At 35.7% G+C, this 22,578-nt stretch overlaps 2 protein-coding genes across 2 annotated transcripts; both read right to left on the reverse strand.

Moving 5' to 3' along the window:
• Nucleotides 1–6,764: 6,764 nt before the first annotated feature.
• Nucleotides 6,765–10,193, reverse strand: LOC145031420 (lipid phosphate phosphatase delta-like). Its single transcript, XM_078979964.1, has 8 exons — nt 9,825–10,193; nt 9,507–9,602; nt 9,340–9,414; nt 9,116–9,240; nt 8,913–9,016; nt 8,382–8,510; nt 8,142–8,257; nt 6,765–7,287 (listed from the first exon to the last, which is right to left on the reverse strand). The coding sequence occupies exons 1-8, from the start codon at nt 9,987–9,989 to the stop codon at nt 6,877–6,879; spliced, it is 1,221 nt and encodes a 406-aa protein (XP_078836090.1). The 5' UTR covers nt 9,990–10,193; the 3' UTR covers nt 6,765–6,876.
• Nucleotides 10,194–12,160: 1,967 nt separating this feature from the next.
• Nucleotides 12,161–12,793, reverse strand: LOC145030024 (secreted RxLR effector protein 161-like). Its single transcript, XM_078978463.1, has one exon. It carries the CDS (start codon nt 12,791–12,793, stop codon nt 12,161–12,163), a length of 633 nt encoding a protein of 210 aa, XP_078834589.1.
• Between the last annotated feature and the right edge of the window lie 9,785 nt (nt 12,794–22,578).

The raw sequence follows: 22,578 nt of genomic DNA on the forward strand, positions 1-22,578 counted from the left end.
AAATAATCTTTTGTCGAAAAGTCATTTTTGACCCCTATTGCCTCTAAATTGACTAGCCCGGATCTGCGGGCGTTACAGACGCCGAGTGTTTATTTTGTATGATTAGGTGGAGGCTAGATCCCATTTCCACGGAGTCCGAGATTTTCGAGTTACCGAGTTACGCGAGGTGAGTCTTCTCACTATAAATTACCTAGAGTAGTATTATGAGTTGACCTGAAGGTCTTATGTGCTATGTATGAGATTGTGTGCCATGTATGAGATTATGTGCTATGTGATGTATGTATGATATATAATTGTATAGATCGGACCGGAAGGTCCAACGAGACAGACCGGGCCGGAGGGCCCAACGAGCTATGACCGGACCAGAGGGTCCAACGAGCTACAGGACTGGAGGGTCCCACTGAGACACATCGATCGGAGGGTCGTACAGTAGCCTCGAGTGGCGTATGTGTTGTATGTGGTATTTTGGGGAACTCACTAAGCATTTATGCTTACAGTTGTTGTGTTATGTGTTTCAGGTACTAGTGAGGACCGTGGGAAGGCACCGGCATGACTCGTACACATCAGAGAAGGGATTTGATTTTGTGATCTTGGGATATGTTATGTTTTGATAACTATTGTTGAATACTTTTGAGAATACTTTTACTTAAATATGGTTGTCGAAAAATGAAAATTTTGTTTTGAAAATCTCATCGTTACACGATGGTTGGGCTTCAAACCAAAAGATAAATTTCTTGGGCTTCTCGGGCACTTCGGAATGTATTTCGAGTGTTAAAATTGATACCGTGGCTTCCGGGGAAGTGTAAGTAGTTAAAATATGAGTTTAAGGGTGAAAAGTGACAACTTTCCAACATTTACCAGGGAGGTCTCGCACCCTTATATAGTTGCAAGCCTCGGATCTGAAGCAAGAGGAAAGGAGGGCAGGTAGCACGTGGCTGCGAGGCTCGGTACACGCGGCAGAAGGGGCTCGGCTCGGACGACAGGTGGCTCGGTTCGGACGGAGGCACGCATCCGAGTTCGAAGACTACAACGCGACGTCACACATCGGAATGGGAGAGGGTCGTGGCTTCGGTTGAATTGGATAGTGACGCATGTCGGATTCTCGGCTGGACAGCTCATCGATGTCGGACACGCGGCATGCTCGGAGCGAGGTGACGTGGCCGGTCCGGATGAGGCTTATCCATGCGAAAATTCTCAGAAATTGTGCCAAAATCTTCAAAAATCCATAACTTTCGCATACGAGCTCTGTTTTTGACGTTCTTTAAATGAACGGGTAGGTAAAATTGTGCTCTACAACTTTTGTTTAGACTTCGTCTACAAATTTTGAACTTATTTTTAATATTATTATTTTTAACAGACAGGGACAGGAAAATGCGTTTAAAATTCATAACTTCTTCATCCGACATCCGTTTTCGTCTGTCTTTTTACCGTTGTACTACTATTGACGATATATTCAATTCTCATTTAGTTTGTTTCGGCTAAATATAGCTCGATTTTTATTTCGAGTTTTTAGTTGTCTACTAGTATTCCGAAACTTAGAAAAATCATAACTTCCTCATACGAAGTCAGATTTGGACGTTCTTTTTATGAAAATTATTGGTTTAACAAATACTAAGACTTTCATTTAGATCACCAAGGCTAAAAAGTAGTTTATCGAAAACACACTTTTTACGTCATTCAGCGATGTGCCGGTTAATTTGTCGTGGATCTTCGATTGGTCATAACTTCTTCGTTATAACTCGGATTTCGATGAGGTTTTCGCCTAAATGTTTCTAACGAGATTATCTAAAACTTCCAATAATAAATTTTACTTATTTTAAATTTTATGTTTTCGTTAAATTTCACTATTTGACATTTGATTAGAATCTCATAAGACTTCCAATACTTTCTGAATGATTCTAAGCATAGTTTTACTTCATTTCTAGTAAAAACCATTTGTTAGAACTCAACATTCAAATTCACATAATATTTCGTAATATTATTCACTTTTATAATTTACAATACATGATAATTGAACATGTATGTTACAATAATCTCGAAATAAGAAACTTCTCGAAACAGGATGTTACAAACCTCACACCTACGACAATGCTAATGAGTTCCCCTTCAGCCTAACAGAAATTTTTACTGTAGAGGAGCAACGGCCAGGAGGGCTAATTCATAAAAGGTCAAGGATATTAAGAGGAAATATGGTGGTGATTTCAAGGGGAACTCAAGTCGATCCTCATGGAAATAGCAAGATATCGAGAAATCTTGTGGTACACCAACCACTCCACTAAGGAGATACTTAAGAAACTTCCCCACATGCAATCAATATGGCTATCACCATCTAAGAAAATGCACATAATTATTCTATTATCATTGTAACAGGATAGGGCACAAAGACAGGTAATGTTGAAGCAGAGCGAACGCTGAAGCAAGTGTTAGGGATAAACAAGGATGTTTTGGATGCTGAAAGAAAAACCACTTCGATAAAGATTGTCCAGAATCAAGGAAATCTAGTGAGGAAATGCCAAGGGAAAAGTACTAAGTATTGTACCCGAAATCTACCTAACTAGTATTTTCTATGTAAAACGTCTACGTGTTAACTGTATTTTTTAAACAAAAGAAGTTTACAATCTTCGGGATTTATATACTAATAGGATCGTTAAAAATTTGACAATACATGAGGCACTCATCTACCTTCAACTGAATTTTAATTACTATGAGTAATTATTCCACTAATAATTAATCCCACAAATGGAAGCCCCTTTTAGGAACAAAAAACGTAAATCAACCATTTACTTATCAAAAATCGGTGACTAGGATATTTGGATCTGATGTGCACAAATATACGTACCAGTTTTAAATTTATAACCTACCAAAACTTAACTACTAATGCACTTACAGGTTGTATACCTAGTCAGTTTATAATATAGAAAAGTAAGTCAGTTGTCGATCTCAGGGAACGGAATTTAGCTAATAAATAATTACTACAAAAATAATCTAAGTAAACAACTAAAGTGGGGCTTTTATCTGATTTTGCAAGATCATATTAACTTAATTACTCACCTAGAACTAAACTTGTAGCAAGAAAATAACAAAAGACAAATGTAATCCAGAGAATAAAGACACTTCTGTTTAGCTTTGAATCCTCTTTTTTCCCATGATTAGTTTCAAGACAAATTAATTTCAATTGGTTACCAATATAAAAGTTATTAGAGGTCTTGGTCCGATCTCCTAATGTTTTCACAAATTCATGAACTAGTATGCAATGGCGTTACACAAGTGGACACTAATTTGATTATTAATCTTATTGGGCTTTGTAGGATATATCTAAGATTGATTATCTTTGATCTAGACAAATAACCAAACATAATTATGATCAAATTAGCACACTTAAAGTTACTATCTTTATTACATATTCTAGGATTTGTTCAATCTCTAGCTCTAGCAATTTAATATTCATAAAAAACTAGGTAACAAGTTCATGCAATTAAAGTGATCATTCAACTACAAATAACTTGACGATTTAAGCAACAAAGATTGAAAAAAGTAACATGCTAGGCTTTGATATATCAAACACAAGCTAAACCAACATCATAAAATCCACGAAAAATCGAAACTAACAAATAGTATTAGGGTTCATCATTACTAAATGAAAGCCTAATGATTTAGCTCATAATTGCAGAAAAGAAACACATAAACACATAGGAAATTAAACTAGACATGATAAATCTAAGCAAACCGAATGAATGAAGTGAAATCTTTGCTCCAATCTCCTAATCTCTTGATCTTCAATATTTTTAAGCCTTCCAAGGGTCCTAGAAGAGTATTTTCTCTTCTTTAGTCGCAACTTTCTGCCTCAGAATTAGTCTCCATCCTCTGATAGTCGATATAACGATTGATATTTATAGTTTGCATAAAATCAGCTTTCATGTCGTGACCATAAGGGTGTCACGACATGAAAGGAAATGTATATCCCGTATGTGCCAAGGAAACTACATTTCCGTATAGGAATCTTCTTAGAAAACTTGGTCACGATGTGAAAGTTTTAGTGTCATGTTGTGCGCTTTTTTTCATGCACAAAATCAGGATCCTTCCTAATGCCAGGTTGTGCACTTTTTATTGCCACATCTTGGGAAATTTGTGAAACATGATTTTCTCTCCTTGAAGCTCCTAGTTTCAGCTCTAGTCCTCCAAGTATCTAGCTTTTGTCGATTTCGATCCTTTTTTTTCAAGAGTGTCCTTTTTGGCTGCAAAATACAATTTGACTTAATAAATATCAAATATCTTTTCATTTTACCAAAAACATGTAACTTAAATGTATTAAAATAATGCTTAAAATGTGTATAAATATGACAATATCAAAATACCCCACACTTGCCTTTTGCTTGCCCTCAAGCAAAACTTGTTTTAATATATCCAATAGAAACTTACCCACCAATATCACACAAAATAATCTGATCTGAATCCACTAACTATGCATCACCCTGAATGCATGTATTTGTGTCTAAAATATCCTAAATACTCCCCAAGCCCTAAATACTTACGATCTTCATAAACACTTCCACTTATTTTGAACAAAATTCATTTTGTGCATCCCTACGAATCCATCCCCCAAAAACTTTCTTGGCCTCAATGTATTTCTGGTTAAACTTTCAAGCATACACATGCTAAAATAACCTAGAAAGAAAAATTACAAATAAGCCTTTGGCTTTTGGCAATTTTGTCTTATTCTTCATCTCAAATCCCGATCTTCATTCTTTGTAAGCTCTTATTCACTCAAACTTTGATAACTTTTTTCTGTTTTTTTGTTTTTTTTTTCGTTTGTTTTTTTTTCAAATCCCACTTTTTTCACTCAACTAAAAACCTAAACAGAAAAACATATGCTTAAGCTTGAAAACTTAAATTCAACCGTTATTGGTTAAAGGCATTAGTCTAAAGTGATATGACTAGATAAGCACTCCTAGATACATTTCTGGCACATGATGCTAAACTTTTTATGTCCCTTAAACTACACAAGATTACGTCTTTGTCTCACGATTTTACTAAAATTGGGAAGCCATATATACAATATAACATATTGGCTCAACTAAATCTTAGAGTTCGAATCGAATCATTCCGTATAACACTAGCAAACTAGCCCAAATGCAATGATACCAAATTTTAAAAATGACTAGATTTATTCGACTATTTTCGCATGTCTATTAATTTTTTAAATTTATAGCATTTTTTTAATTACTTTTATGCTTGAAAAATCCTTCTTCGACCCTTACCCTACACTTATTTCATAAAATGCCTTCAGTATATGCATACAACAATTAAAAGCACATAAAATCAAATAAAATGGAGAAAAAAGAACAGACTCCTCTAAGGTAGTAGTGGCAATATTGAATCTTAGTTGTGGAGGGAAAGTTTGAACATTTCGAATATTTTGCTAAAACTGGACTCCTGCAGCTTCTCGTGTGTCAGATAAAAATAAACCAAAGACTTTATCTTCAAAAAATGTGGTGCTAAAAGCTTCAAAATAAAGTATTGAACTTCAATCACGACATGTAAGAGTAAGCATCACGTTGTGAGTTAGAGTCTAAGAAATCTTGATCGCATTTTGCTTAAAGCTCACGACGTGACAGGATAATAACCATGTCATGAGAATGTAATTTTAAATTGTGAATCGTGATATATAAGTTGGTCATGACGTGACAAAGGAAAGGTCACGTCGTGAAATTGGGTCTTCACATAATAGGTGCTCTATAAATGCTCTTGATGTGAACTCTTCATTTTAGTTCTCAATGACCTAAGATCCATTTCAAGACCTTTGCTTTCTTTTGTAAATTCTCTCTAACTCTCAAGCTCACTCCAATACCACCCCACACTTATCAAAATTTGTGTATTCGATTTTAAACTCTAAACTCTCACAATTTTTTTTTTTACTATTATATAACTTTGCGATCATCAAAAATAAATAAAAATCCTCGATTGAAACAAGAAAACAAACATCACACCATTCGTTTACATGCTCAAAATAAAACAAATCAAACATAAATAAAACACACCAAAATAAAAACAAACTAAATAAATCAAACCAAAAATAAAACTAAAAAGGATAGAGTTCATTCATTATCCTCATCTCCATGTGCCTCGCTAGTCCCGACTCCAAAAATTTTGGGCCCCCAAAGTTCTTCCTAAGAAGGTATATAAGGGTAATGACGTGGCATGTTGGGCGGGCGCTTGATATGGAAATGTGAGAATAAGACATCCATTGATTGGTTGTGATAATTCACACCTTTTAAAATGTCTTTTCTATTTTCAATTATCTTCAACTACTAATATGAGTACATGTCAACGATCAATCGAACACAATAAAATGTCGGTTCCTGAAAAATTTGTTTCTAGGGTTTCACGCATGTTAAGTTGAGATACAACTATCCTCTGAAGCATGTTAAAGATGGAAACATGAGTATAGTTACAAAATCTTGAGGCGATGTATGTGGAAAGTTTGAAAAAAGGTAGACATTATCTAGAAAGGGAAGGAGAAAGATATAAAAAAAAAAAAAAAAAAAAAAAAAAAAAAAAAAAAAAAGGATGGAAGCAAAAGAGGTGAAGAAAATAACGATAAAATCAGCGACGACTATGAATAAAAACAGTATCGATTTTAATTGATGGACGAAACTAACAACAAATGAATGATAATATGATATGATGCATATCTATATTTTAGTTTCTAACATTTGGAAATTTAATGTTTTTAACTTAAACTTCTTGTATCAAGATGATATCAATTACAAAAATACTTGAATTATATTACATAAAAATTCAAACAAACAATATACATTAATGTCTACATACATCCACTATTGTTAACTACACCTAAAAAAAACCAAAGAATTATGATTACAAATTGAGTTGAGAAAAGATTGAAGGAACAAAATCCACCACAGACCAAGCAAGACCAGCATACTGAAGCAACCTTATTCCTGTATCCACATCGAACGAATCTTGATTACTAAAAAACATTTTTTGGAGATACCCATTTGACTGTTTGACTTCGTTTGACTTTTTGACCATGGAAGAACCAGTCAAACCCGGGACATATCCTGAAGATTTTATAGAAATCCCTAATGCATTTGCTGTAATTGGTAGAATCCATTTTGCAAGAGCTTTACTACAAAATTTCACTAGGAGTATGGTGGGGATGCCAACTAGGATCCTACAAAAAAAGACGGCTATTGGTAGTTGAGAAGTGAATACACGTGGCACATCTTCATGGTGGAAGTTATCATATGTTTGTTGGACCCCAGTCACCTGGATAATATTAATATAAATAGAAATTGGTTAATCAATGTATTCACATGATTAGACATACAAATTTGTTACTTTTAGCATCTTTCTCTCATTAAAAACAATTTTCCACTTGTGAAATTTGCATTTGGGAAGATTTCTTAAAGGAAAAATGTACTTTCACCATATTATCGATTTAGTCACTTAACTATTTGTTCTAGTGATTAAACCCTAAAAAGTTAAGTGACTAAATCGATAAAATATGAAATCTACAAATTTCATTCTTTCTATAATACACTTGAAGAATCGTTGAACCTAAATCTAACACCATTAACATTCTTAATGATGATTATGATGATGAGTAAATAGGTGATTACAAGTTAAAAACTTTTCTAATAATAAAATTGTCATGGGGAAATTCAGAATGGAATGGTTGTATTCTTTATAGAAAGAGTAAATTACACGAATGGTCCCTATGGTTTGGGGTAATTTGCACGTTTGGTCCCTAACTTATTTTTTTAACTCGGAAGGTCCTTATAGTTTGTTTTTGTTGCGTGCTTGATCCTTGTCTTACCTAAAAAGACTATTTTGCCCTTGATTTTTTTATTTATTTAAATAAGATAGGGTAGGTAAGGTAAGATAGTGTAACGTGGAAGTAGGGTTGGGGTGTGTTTATTTAAATAAATTAAAAAAATCAAGGGCAAAATAGTCTTTTTAGGTAAGACAAGGACCAAACGCTCAACAAAAACAAACTATAGGGACCTTCCGAGTTAAAAAAAATAAGTTAGGGACCAAACGTGCAAATTACCCCAAACCATAGGGACCATTCATGTAATTTACTCTTATAGAAATGGAAGTTAATAAATTTATATTCTTACAATTCCCAAAGCAACGCCTGTGAACGCAGTGTGATACTCAAAGCTTGGAGTTGGAAGCTCTGGTGTTGGATACGCAAATAATGACAAGAAGCTAAGTGCAGCCCAAAAGGATGTAACTGCAAAACATAACTACACATTACTATGATGACAAGGACATTTACGTCTTTTACACAATTATTGTCCCAATCACATAAGTCTGAAACACAAACAAAGTACAGGCTGTTATGTCATGTCACGTACCATTTTGTCCTGAAACTACAAACTTGTCAACATGTTCATGGACACAGAGCCAAAATGCAAGTATTGCCAATCCAAGAAAAAGACCAAAAATGATGTCAATCACACTATGCATTCCAAGATATATTCTTCCTGAAAAAAAAGATTAAGAAATCAAGTTAATTAAATATATTAAAGAGTAAATTACTAAAATCGTCCCTGTAGTTTGGTCAAAATTGCACGTTTGGTCCCTAACTTTTTTTTTTGCACTGGGATCGTCCCTATGGTTTGATTTTGTTGCGTTTTTCGTCCCTGTGGTTTGATTTTGTTGCATTTTTCGTCCCTTACATACATAAAGTTAGGGACCAAACATGCAATTTTTACCAAACCATAGGGTCAAAAAACGCAACAAAATCAAACCACAGGGACGATCCGAGTGCAAAAAAAAAGTTAGGGACCAAATGTGCAATTTTGACCAAACCACAGGGACGATTTCAGTAATTTACTCTATATTAAAAGATAAAGGGGGCAATAAGAAAAGATTTTGAAACTTACCTAATCCAATAAGCCCTACAAACACGCAAACGAATGCAAATCCTAGAAGATGAAAAGATGCATTTGAGGTTTCATTGTATGACAAGATGTAATGGAAGAGGTACCTGAAAATCCCAAAAAGAGATTATAATAACTTAATGGATTAAGCCAAATGGAAAAAGGTTGAAAAATGGATTAAGTCATATTATTATTACATTACATACCCTGATAAGCAGACTGTGTTAAGAGTATGTGAAGAAGGTAATCCGTATTCCATGGCAAAATCTTTTTCATCTGAAGTTACAGTGAGTATCCTCACAGATTTGGGTCTAGGAGCTGACACTACATCCTAGAAGATATAGCAAATATTCAAGAAAGATAAATCATAAATATAAACCCAAAATAGCATTCAGAAAGATTATAATCAAGAAAGATTTTGATTGTATACCTTTATACAGTTTCCTGCGTAATCACAAACTGCCATTAGAAGTGTCATTTGCCTTGCGAGTTTCCCATGTCCACTCTATAATATAATCACCGATTTATTGCATTATTCGGAGGCATGATGTCTTTATTTAGAAATTTCATATACAAGAAGTGAAATTACTTAATTACCCAGAATAGCAAGGGAAGGAAGCCGGTATAGAAAGGGACGGAAACAAGACAAGATAAACCAGTGAATAACGCATCCAAAAACGTATGCTGGTATTTCTGCAAAATATGCAATTGATCAAGAATTCAGCACGATGAAAAACAAGATGAGATTAGTGACATGGGGGCTTTCTGCAAATACGCATGAAAGATTCAAGCAGAAAGTAATAATTCAGTTCAATTTTTTTTGAAAAAGTCATGAATTGATGAGATGAATGGACACGGGTAATTGAAAATGTCAAACTTCGTATTGTCATTTGATCAAACATATGGTGCGCATACCTGGATCTGGAGAATAATTGGAATACCAGAGATTACGCAACTCGACACCCATGGTTGGGTTAAAGATCTAATTATGCGCGTGACATTGAACATCGAAGACACCACAATCCATGCCAAAACCCCACCCAAAACCGAAGCTTGCCATGTGGGTATTAAGGTTTCCATTTTTCTCTATGTTTTTCTTTGTTCCCTAAACTTACGAAATTTAAGGGATCAAAGAAGATGAGCAACGATTTCTAATGAAATTTGAATTATAATTGTAACTTGAGAAAGATCGCAATTGGACTAGACTTGGTTCGACTTTTGTTATGCAGAAAAGTTGGGTTGACAGCCATGTTAGGAACATTCCAAGATAACACCTGTTTTCCTACGAATAAAAATGGTTCCATTTGACCCAATTCTTTGGCACATATAATTTGACCAAGTAGGAGCCAGTTGTCGCCAAGTACTCGGGTAGGACCTTCGGATAATGGATAGTCTGCATCATACCCTCGTACTTAGAGTGAATTTGCACTAAACCCCTTTTAGAAAACTAAATTAAACAATAAATAAAAGTTAGGTGCTTTAGTTACATATTGAACACCATATGCTCGAGTTATTGCAAGGATGCGAAGGAAATGATTCAACTCCAATGGATACATAAAATTATTGTTTTGTCGTGAAAAATGAAGAATTTTGTATAACACTATTCATCATATTAAAATATTTTTTGAATTGTTTAATACTAATTTGATTAGTTTTTATAACTATGACAACTTTAATAATTATTTTATTTTATGTTATAATATTAAAAAATATTTTTAGTGTAAGTTGTTAGTGTGGTTGGATTGAAAAAAAAAAGTTAGATGTTAAAGATACACTATTTTAGTGTCTTTTTAGTGAAATTGTTGGAGTTGCATTAGAGAGACAAGTATTTTTGATTATTTTTAGGAATGAAAATAAATGATTAGCATCTCCCTCTCAAAATCATTCATCCATTTTTTGCTGATTGAAAAGGAAAAGAAAGACAAAACTATAAAAATAGTCCTTATGGTTGTTGGAAGATTTGGGGTTTATGTAGGAGATCTGGATACCCCTTAGATCGTGTGAACACTTTCCAAACTGATATTTCTACCCTATGTCTGGGTTGCAAGAAATCCAGCCTACGATAAACCAAGAGGAACGATAAACCAAGAGGACACTTATGAATCTAGGTACATAAATCGTAAGCTAAATTGCTACAAGGATTCTATGTTCATCTGAAGAAAAGAGAGCTAAAAACTGTGTGCCTCTTCTCAAAGAGAAAAGTCATTTATATAATAAATGAGATTTAGGGTTTGCCTCTTAGGGTTGGCCGTCATGGATTACTTTGGAAGCAAACCAAGAAATTTAGAATTTAATGAGGATTTAGGGTTTCCAAAATTGACGAATTTCGTTAGTTCTACCATAATCACCCTCAAGAATTCGTTTTTCCCACTATGTTCCCATATGTAAAATTCGTTTTTCCCGTGAATTTCATTAGTTTTACCATAATCACCCTCAGGAAATCCAAAATTTAATGAGGATTTAGTGTTTCCCATCTCCAGAAGCGGGACCCCGGCCAGGGGATCTACCCCTTGGACCCCGCTAGTGGCGCTGCCCCTAGACCCCGCCAAAAGGGCGCTGCACATGGACCCCTGACTTGTCGTCGAACCTACTTCTAATTCAATCCTATACATGTGTGCACTCTACACAAACTCGTACATACATTAGAGTACAAATTATGAAGCCTCTTAGCTTACATGTTAGTTCCAATTACATAAAATGACATGCTGAGACTAAAATCACCAACAATCCTCCCCCATTTTAGTGTAAACCTTGAACAAACATAACCTTATCAAAACAAACCAAACTAGTACATAATGAAAATATCGAAACGATTAAATTTCCACTTAGTATCATACACTTGAAAATACTCGAGAATCAGAGTGCTCTAAAAATTGAACTCATCAACCCATTTGAATACTAGAAAGTAAAATACATACTAGTTTATTGAATTTCTAGCAAAATACAACTTGACACTATTATAAATTCGTGTGTCCCAATCCTCTAGTGATCGTATTAAGGTCAATTCCACAACCTCTTGAAATGCAGCTACACTTCACAATCACATAGGTAACTCCTTTTCATGTATCTACACATACATTTATCAAAGGAATTATTAAGAAGTTAAATTTCAACCTGGCTAACTTGCAGAACCGAACACATACCTAGGATGAATACTTCATGTGTTCCAATATATAAGTATGAGCTTTCCACATTGAATTCAACTGCTAACATTATAATAGGAGGGAATTGGGTATCTCACCATTATAGAACTAAATGGACTTTAATCCCATCCCGATTACATACTTGTGCACTAAGTCTCTTGTCAAACCTTTAGTCAAGTGATCTGCCAAATTTTGTTGCGATTTCACAAACTCAACCGAAATCACACCATTGACGATTATTTCTCTAATCATACTATGTCTAACATCTAGGTGTCTAGACTTGCCATTATAAACCTGGTTGTATTCCTTAGCCAAAGGGGATGCACTATCACAAAGGATAGAAATAGGTGTTATCAGTTTAGGCCACAAAGGAATCTCATAGACTAAATTCCATAGCCACTCTACTTCTTTACTAGTAGCTACTAATGCAACAAACTCAAATTCCATTTTTAAGTTTGTAATGTAAAATTGCTTCTTGGAAGCCCAAGAAATGATACCTCCCCCAAGAAAGAGTACCCAACCAAAAGATGAGGGATGGTTCTCCATGTTGGTCATCCAAATTTCATCCGAATGACCTTCTAAAACCGAAGGACTCCCCAAGTAGCTCAAACCATAATCCATGGTTCCTTTAAGATACTTAAACACTCTATTCACTGCTTGCCAATGTTGAACACTAGGATTACTAGTGTACATGCTCAACTTGCCCACAACAAAAGCAATATCAGGTCTGATACTTGTCATGGCATACATAAAGCTACTAATAGCCTTAGAGTAGTCCAATTGTGAAATAGGAACGCCTTATTTGGCATTAATTTCACACTTGGATCTATAGAAGTACTCATAGGAGAACAATCAATACAATTAAACTGCTTGAGAATTTTCTCAATATAATGACTTTGAGTCATTACCAAACATTTGTTCATACTTTTAATTCTTATTCCAAGAATTAGATTAGTCTCTCACAAATCTTTCTTGGAAAATATAGATGATAACAATTTCTTTGTTTCATCCACTTGATTTTGGTCGGTACCAAAAATCAACATGCCATCTACATACAAGCAAATTATCACTATAGCTCTAGTAGAATCATCAAATCTATTATAAACACATTTGTCACATTGGTTTGTCTTGAAACCAAAAGACAAAATAAACTCATTAAACTTTTGATGCCATTTTTTAGGCGCTTGTTTCAACCCACACAAATATTTGACAAGTATATAAACCATATGCTCTTTACCAAGCATAATGAAACCTTATGGTTGTTTCATGTAAACTTCCTCATCAAGTTCACCATTTAAAAAGGTTGTTTTCACATCCATTTGATGAATAACCAGATTGTGGATACTTTCCAAGGTAATCAACAATCTCATAGTAGAAATACGTGCAACCGGAACATACGTATCAATATAGTCAACACCGAGTTTTTTTCTAAACCCTTGAATGACTAATCGGGCTTTGAATTTGTCAATAATCCCATTAACATTCATTTTCTTTTTTAAAATCCATTTTGCAACCAAGTGATTTAGAACCTGGAGGCAAATCAGACAACACCCATGTGTTGTTCTCAAGGATTGATGACATTTCATCATTAATTGCTTCCTTCCAAAAGGCACCATCGCGAGACTCCATGGCCTCTTGATATGTATTAGGATATCTTCAATACTATAGAAATAAGAGTATCCCTTGAACCTTCCACCAAATACAGTTGGAAGTCGAATCTGAAATTTTTCGCAATTTGGCCTATTTTGCTTCTATAAAGCTCTTGTGGTTCTTGCACATTACCACCATCTTGAATTTCTGAATTTTGCACTTTATAAGTACAAAAAGTCAGATCCTTAGGCCTTTGAATCGATGAAAAAAGCATCTCATCAAAAATTGCATCCCATGATTCAATAATGGTGTTAATCGAAACCGAATCATTAGGTTCTATTACATAAAACCTATATGCCTTTGAATTTTCAGCATATCCAATGAATATACAATCAATTCCACGTTCTCCCAAAATTTTCCTTTTGGGCTCAGTGAGGTTTACAACTGCCTAACATCCCTAAACCTAAAAATAACTTAGATTCGGCTTTTTCTTGAACCAAAGTTCATATGGGATTATTTGTTTCCTTTTATTCGGAACCTTATTTAATAAATAGCAGGATGTTAACATGGCCTCTCCCTAGAATCCATCACTCAATCACAAGTATGACAACATCGACTTTACCATTTCCTTTAAAACTTGATTTTTACGTTCATCAATACCATTCTGTTGGGGTGTTTAAGGTGTTGTGGTCTCATGAATGATACCCACTGATTGGAAGTATATGAGATCCGTATATTCACTCCCCTATCAGTCCTAAGACATTTATGCAGATTGTCCAATTGCAACTTCACCTCGGTTTGTATATTTTGAATTTTTCTAAGGCTTCATCCTTAGAATGTAACAAATACACATAGCAAAACCGAGTGTAGTCATCAATGAAGGTGACTACATACTTTTAATTTCCTAAAGAAGGAGTGAAGTGAAAATCACTCAGGTCACTGTGTACAAGTTCCAAAACATTTGAATTTCTAGTGACACTAGGAAAGGGTTGTTTTGTCACTTTTTATAAGCACACATATTTTACATTTATCAGAAGTCATATCAAAGGCTGGAATTAATCCATCTTTTGACATCTCATGCATTCTTATAAATTTGACATGGCCTAATCTTACATGCCAAAGCATAGATTTATCAACATTAGAAGCAGAATATAAAAATGCAAAATTTTTAACAGGTAATAATTTATCAGTATTATTTAAATGGAACATTCTATTATTTAAATATCCAAAGCCAACAAACATTCCACCCTTAGATAAAATGAACTTAACCGACTCAATAACTTGTTTAAAACCATTAGAATTCAAACAACTATAACTAACAAGATTCTTGTGAATCTTAGGAACAAACAAAACATCAAAAAGCCTAATTGTCTTTCCATAAGTAAATTCAAGAAACACGACAGCGACACCACAAATAGAAATAATATAATCATCTCCAATTTTCAGCATTGATCCATCTTCAAGCGGAGTTAGTGTATCAAACAACCGTTAATCCTTTCATACATGGGTCGTTGCCCCGGAGTCGATCCACCAAGCAACATCAACATGTACAAAGAATGATTCAGGAATGAGGGAAACATAATAAAAATAAATCTGATTAGAATTATCAAAGTTAGTCAAAAGTTGACCTCCTTTAACTTGGGTGGAAGACCCATTCACTTTTCCATTTGCTCCACTGATTCCAACACCAATGTTGCCCAAGTTCACAGGACAATCACGCTTGCAATGCTCAAGCTTATTCAACCTCGAACAAACTAGATCCTTTTTCTTTTTATTGGAGTTGTTTGGGACATGTTCCTACATATATATTCCATGTCCTTTTCGGTTCGGATTTCTTGCTATGTTTTCAACCATATGAACCGAGAGTTGTCTAGATTCAACTTTCCCTTTAGGTTTATTAGATTTTTCACTTTCCTTCGCACGTAGAGACTTTTCAATATGAATATGTGTCACACCACCAAACCAAGATGGCAGAAACGTCCAGGGGTGGATGACTTTTATGTGTTGTATCATAACAATTGTATAATAGTAAGGAAAGCAAACAACACCATCATATATATAATTGAAAACGTTACATCATTGTAAGTGTTACATGTTTCAAAAAATTCAATTACAATATGTTGACAAAAGATTTGTTTGACGCCTTGCCGCCCCACCCTCAAAAGCTATTAATTACCTGTTTTACCCACTTCCTGAGAATACAAGTTGTTTGAAAAAGTGTCAACAATTAAGTTGGTGAGTTCATTTGAAAATAGTAAGCCTTTCCTGAAAAGATATCGTGTTTGTTTCAAGAAAATCTAATATTTTCTAATAAATGAGATGTAAGCCGTTCATTAGAAAAATGAGGGTACTCGTTCCAGAAAATCCAATATTTTCCATAGAAATGATTTGTAGTTAAAAATGTTCCAAACTGAAATGTTTAAGTGTTTTCCATGCAAAGAAACAATGTAAAATATATAGTTTTATTCTTGTATAAAAACATTTGAAGAAGTGTGTTTTCGTGTAAAGTGTACGTATAGTCATTTTTCTATGTGAGTTTTTATAACCGTGCTTTTAAGATGCCGTGTCTGCCTCGTTATTCTTCAGGCGTCGAGATATTTATAATATTTGTCACCCATAACTTGTCGGTATGGCTGTAGCTAGTAGTTAGGGTATGGGATCATCATTCCTGTATAGATCTATACAAAAGTATCACGCACTCGTATTGGAGATTCTGGTTATAAATACATGACTTTTGTGTATACCTTATTTAGTGTAACGCCCGCAGATTCCGGCTAGTCAATTTAGAGACAATAAGCGTAAAAATATGACTTTTTGATGAAAGATTATTTAGAATGAATAATTTTAACCAAGTTATAGTATATCTTACAAGGGTTCTGTACATATAAAGAACGCCGAAATCTGAGTTGTAACGAAAAAGCTATGGCTCATCGAAGTTTTACGGCAAAACCGACACGACACCGCGTAACGTAAAAAGTGAATTTTTGATAAACTTTTTTTCAGCCTTAGAGATCTCAATGAAAGTTGTAGTATATGTTAAACCGTGAGTGTGCATAAAAAGAACGCCCAAATCTGATTCTGTATGAGGAAGTTATGATTTTTCTAAGATTTGACATAACAATGCACAACCCGAAATTTGAATTTTAGATCGATCGATTTTTGGCCAATGCCACCTAAATGAGAATTGACGATCTCATTAATAGGAGTTCAACGATCAAAAGACAGACTAAAACAGAGTTCGTATGTAGAAGTTATGAATCTTAAACGGTCATTTAACTGTGTAATCTTCTCATATTGTTAAATTAAAAATTGGTCAAGAATTAACCAATGGAGTCAAAAGGAAAATTGTAGATCTTGTCATTACCTACGTCTGGATAAAAAAATGTGAAAAACGGAGTTCATATGCGAACGTTATGAATTTTTAAAGATTGGTTGTTTTACCTGCGTCGTGCGCCACGTGTCCGCACCAGGCTTCGCCTTGGTGCCCACGCAAGTCCACAATGTGAATTTAAGTTTCACGATGTAAATTGGCCCCAGACAGCCTATAAATAGATGAGCAAATCATCCATAATCTTCTCACCTTCACCCTTCTTTCTCTCTCAACACTTCCAATCTCTCCCTCCTAATCCCTAGCAACTTCCAAGTGGGTCCCGGAGCGCCAGAAGGCTCTAAGAAAAAGAGCTTTCGGCTCGAAAGTTTTGCCCCCTCAGAGTTCGGTTCCTAGGCAAAACCCCGTAAGTGAGATATGCTTACATACTTTAAGTATAACTTATGTTTAAATTTAGTGTTGTTATTATGAACTTATAACCAATATTTGGGCTATTATTATGATTTATATAAGTGTCGTTATAATGCCTTTTTTAACTACTCGCGGTACGGGGAATCCGGTTTGAAGGGCCACCTGGGTTGTTGGATTTCATAAGTGCTTTAATGCCAAAATGGTCCTGCCCTCCGGTGTTTCATGTATGGCCCCTGTCTGTACAAAGTGGTTGAGAAGTATTTCTTAAATGCTTATATAATAATAATGATACTAAGACTATTAATTAGTCACGGTAAATATTAGACTAAAATCTAGTGGTAATAATATTACATTTTATCGAAGGAAATTATATTATTAAGAAGCGGAGCGCTGTCCAAGTCTGGAGTCATCACTTTTACAAGTGAGTGAATAGTTAATTTCATCTTACACATAGATATGAAATATTTAATATAACTTACGTGCTATTTGTGCAAATTATATGTGTTCTTGATATCTATGCTGGATGAAAATTTTATACATATTTTTAATGATTTAAGTTGTATACGTATTTTATATCTACGGATATGTTGGGTAAAACATGGGTAGATGAATGATGCGAGATAAAAGATGATATAAATAAACATTGGCAACTATGGACTTAGTGGCTAATCGATAACATCGGCAGCTATGACTTAGTGCCTATTAGATAAATGTTGGTAGCTATGGACTTAGTACCTATTAGATAAACGCTGGTAGCTTTGGACTTGGTACCTGTTAGATAAACGATGATAGCTATGGATTTAGTGCCCGATAAATGAACTTTAGCAGTTATGGATTTAGTGCTTTACGAAAGAGCATTGGCAACTATGGACCTAGTGCCTGTCATAAAAGCCCTAGAAGCAATGGACTTTGGATTGAACGAATGCAGGATAGATGAATCTTAGTGTAGACCCTTAACAATAAAGAAGATAATGAGGTTGGGTAGTTGGTTTAATTGTTTGATGATTAAACAAAATAATTATATTATTGTGGGTTGAAAACCCTATGTACTCACCAGGTTTCCCAACTTGACCCACTTAGTGATGGGTTTTAGCCATAAGAACTTTCCTATGTGCGCATGCAAAACCCTAATGCTCGGATCTAGGCTTTCTAATTAAACATGCTTTGAATCCAAGACTTCTAATGGTTAATTAGGTTAAATAACAACATTGAAACAGATCTAGAATCATACCTTTGGATTCCTTGTTGATCTTGTTGTCTTGGAGCTTCTAGAGTCACAAATGTCACTCCTCTAATGGCTTACAAACACCAATAGCAAGCAAGATGATTTAGGAGAGAGGAGAGGGGAGGAATTCGGCCAGAGTATCTCTACTTTAGATGGTGTGTCGAATTCCCTCACCCCTAGGGTCTATTTATACTTGTAGACTCCTTAAGGGTTACAACCTAAACCCTAATTGGATAATCTTCTCTTAAGGCTATCCAAATCCATTCCATAGATAAACCTTTGGGCGATTTTAGCTATCCTATATCTCATAGAATTCGTCCAAAGCATATCCCAATGGATTTATAGTCTAAAGTTTAACTATCAAACAATTGACAGTTTATACCCCTTTATTTAATTAATCTCTTTAAGTCACCAAATTAATTCCAATTAATTTATGACTTATATTAATCAAATAACCATATATTATTCCTTATAATATTTACTCTCTCTTAACAAATCATCCATCAAGTTGCTATGGTGAAGGCAACCCAAAAGGACCATGCACAACCGGATCAAATACTTGCCTAATATAGTTGCAGCCTTAGACACTATTCCAACAGTCTCCCACTTGGATAAGTCTAGTAACTATACAAGTACAATTCGGTTTGCAATCGTAGCTCTCAAAGACGCTGTCAACTCTGATCTAATCAATCTTGTCCTTTAGATAAGGGATCGTATAGTCCTCTGTTAGATATCATGCTGAAAATCCTATGGAATGGTTAGTCAAGCATTTGATTTCTCGATCTCCGATTTATTTGACATAGAACTTAATCAAACACATCAATTCAGTTCTGACCGGGCCTGGCACATAAGTCAAATCAAATCATCGAGTGGCCAAGATATCTCTTCTACCCTCTTAGGATAAAATTTACAGATAAACTTCGACTTATATGCATTTACTTATTCATTAACCAACTATACACAACAATGTGTTTTATAACACCAAGTTACTGATGCGTTTTCGCATTATCAATGCACAATCAATTAACAAATAATAAATCATATATCTAGGTTTTAAGACTATATGATATTATCGTCTTGCGATCATCTTTTATATCGTATTCCATAAAGTGATTCCAGCAAGCGCGGGTTTATTCCAATGCTCAAAACTAGTTCATAAGCACTCATGAACGTTGCAGCAACCCTTACCATGTCTAACACCATTTAGACATTCTACACACCAATTCATGACAATCTTCATTCATATCTACTCCCAACATATGAACGATTATGGACCATTTGAATAATTCGATTATTCCTAATAAACTCAATTATTCTGGAAGTCAAAACATGCAAAGTGAAACAATAGTTAAACAATTAACATGTGACAGTAACTTTACTCATAAATAAAACTCCTTTATTTAATCATCAAATGTTAATTACATTTATCTATTATACGTTTCTAATACTATCTAATCTATACTAATATCATCCTTCAGCCCAATACTCCAAGCATGCTGCAAGTGCTTAACCCTACTCAGTCCCTTCGTAAGCGGATCTGCTGGGTTATCTTCTGATGATATCCTCTTCACTACGAGTTGTCCTTCTTCTACACGATGTCTAATGAAGTGATATTTTCTGTCGATATGTCGAGATCTACCATGATCCCTCGGTTCCTTGGTCAAGGCAACCGCACCTTCGTTATCACAGAAAATCTCCATGGGCTCCTTTATGGCCGGCACAACTCCAAGATCACCAATGAAGTTCTTTAGCCATATTGCCTCCTTCGACGCTTCGCTCGCTGCAATGTACTCTGATTCGCACGTTGAATCAGCTACGGTTTCCTGCTTGGAACTCTTCCATGTCACTGCTCCTCCATTTAGGGTAAAGACCCATCCCGACTGCGAACGGTAGTTGTCCCTGTCGGTCTGAAAGCTGGCGTCACTATACCCTTGCACCTTCAAGTCATCACTCCCTCCAAGGACTAAGAACCATTCTTTCGCCCTCCGAAGGTACTTAAGGATGTTCTTCACCGCAATCCAATGTGCTTTGCCAGGGTTCCCTTGATATCTGCTAACCATGCTCAAAGCGAAGGCTACATCAGGGCGAGTACAAGTCATAGCGTACATGATTGAGCCAACTACGGAAGCGTATGGTACTCGGCTCATTTATGCTATCTCAGCTTCGGTACTCGGACTTTGAGTCTTACTCAACTTGGCATTTCCTTGTATCGGTAATTCTCCCTTCTTTGAGTTTTCCATACTAAAACGTTTTAGTACCTTCTCTAAGTAAGTATTCTAACTAAGTCCAATTAGTCTCTTACTTCTTTCTCTTACTATCCTTATTCCCAAAATGTAAGAAGCCTCTCCGAGGTCCTTCATAGCGAAACACTTGCCGAGCCAGGACTTAACCTCCTGCAGGTCAGGATGTCATTTCCTATGAGTAATATGTCATCGACATATAGAACGAGAAAGCTTACCATACCCCCACTGGCTTTGACATATACACAAGATTCGTCTTCGCTTCGTACAAATCCAAACTCTTTGACTTTCTCATCGAAGCAAAGATTCCATCTGCGAGACGCTTGCTTAAGTCCATAAATGGACTTCTCAAGCTTACACACTCTATTCGGATGCTTTGGATCCACAAACCCCTCTGGCTGAGCCATGTAAACATCCTCAGCCAACTTTCCGTTAAGGAAAGCGGTCTTGACATCCATTTGCCAAATCTCATAATCATGAAATGCGGCAATTTCTAGCATCACTCTAATAGATTTAATCTTCGCAACTGGTGAGAAGGTCTCATCATAGTCAACTCCGGGAGTTTGAGTAAAGCCCTTCGCGACCAATCGCGCCTTATATGTGTGTACGTTCCCATCCACGTCGGTCTTCTTTTTTGAAGATCCATTTGCACCCAACGGTCTTACGTTCGGGCACATAATCAACCAAATTCCAAACTTGGTTATCGTACATGGATTGGATCTCGCTATCCATTGCCTCTTTCCATTTCGCAGACTCCGGGCCTGCCATGGCTTCCTTATAGCTATTAGGTTCATAAAGATTTACTAGTGTACCATCACTAATATACGTGTCCCCTTCGGTAGTAATATGAAAAGCATAAAACTGGGGTTGAACTCTAACTCTATCGGAACGTCTGAGAGGTAAGGATTCGTCAATCGGTTCAACCGGAGTTTCCTCCTCGGGTTGAATGCCAGTGGTAGAGGTTCCTTCATCTATCGACTCTTGAATCTCTTCAAGTTCGATTTGCCTCCCACTGTCTCCTTGGCTTATGAGTTCTCGCTCTCGGAAAACTCTTCTCCTCGCAACAAATACAACATTGTCTTTCGGTCTATAGAAGAGATATCCAAAGGATGTTTGCGGGTAGCCGATGAAAATACATCGCTCACTTCGAGGTTCAAGCTTGTCGTGAGTATCTCTTCTTACGAAAGCCTCGCAACCCCAAACCTTGATATGTGCCAACGAGGGAGCTTTCCCTGTCCACATCTCGTGAGGTGTTTTGGCAACCTTCTTAGTAGGGACTCGGTTAAGGATATGGGCGGCAGTCTCTAAGGCATACCCCCAAAAGAAGATAGGTAGTGAAGCACGACTCATCATAGAGCGAACCATATCCAATAAGGTTCGATTACGCCTTTCTGCCACACCATTCAACTGCGGTGTCCTAGGAGGCGTCAATTGCGAAACTATTCCACACTCCTTGAGATAATCGTGGAATTCAAGACTTAGGTACTCTCCTCCTCGATCGGATCGAAGCATCTTGATTTTCCTGCCCAATTGATTCTCCACTTCATTCTTGAACTCTTTGAACTTTTCAAAGGTGTCTGACTTTTGCTTGATTAAGTAGATATACCCATATCTACTATAGTCATCGGTAAAAGTCACATAGAAGCGGTTCCCATCCTTCGTGGTTGATCTAAAGGGTCCACATACATCGGTATGTATTAGGTCCAATAGCCCCTCACCCCTTTCACAAGTA

This window comes from Lactuca saligna, chromosome 2 (assembly GCF_052625555.1).
Source record: "Lactuca saligna cultivar CGN05327 chromosome 2, ASM5262555v1, whole genome shotgun sequence".
NCBI classification, from domain to species: domain Eukaryota; kingdom Viridiplantae; phylum Streptophyta; class Magnoliopsida; order Asterales; family Asteraceae; genus Lactuca; species Lactuca saligna.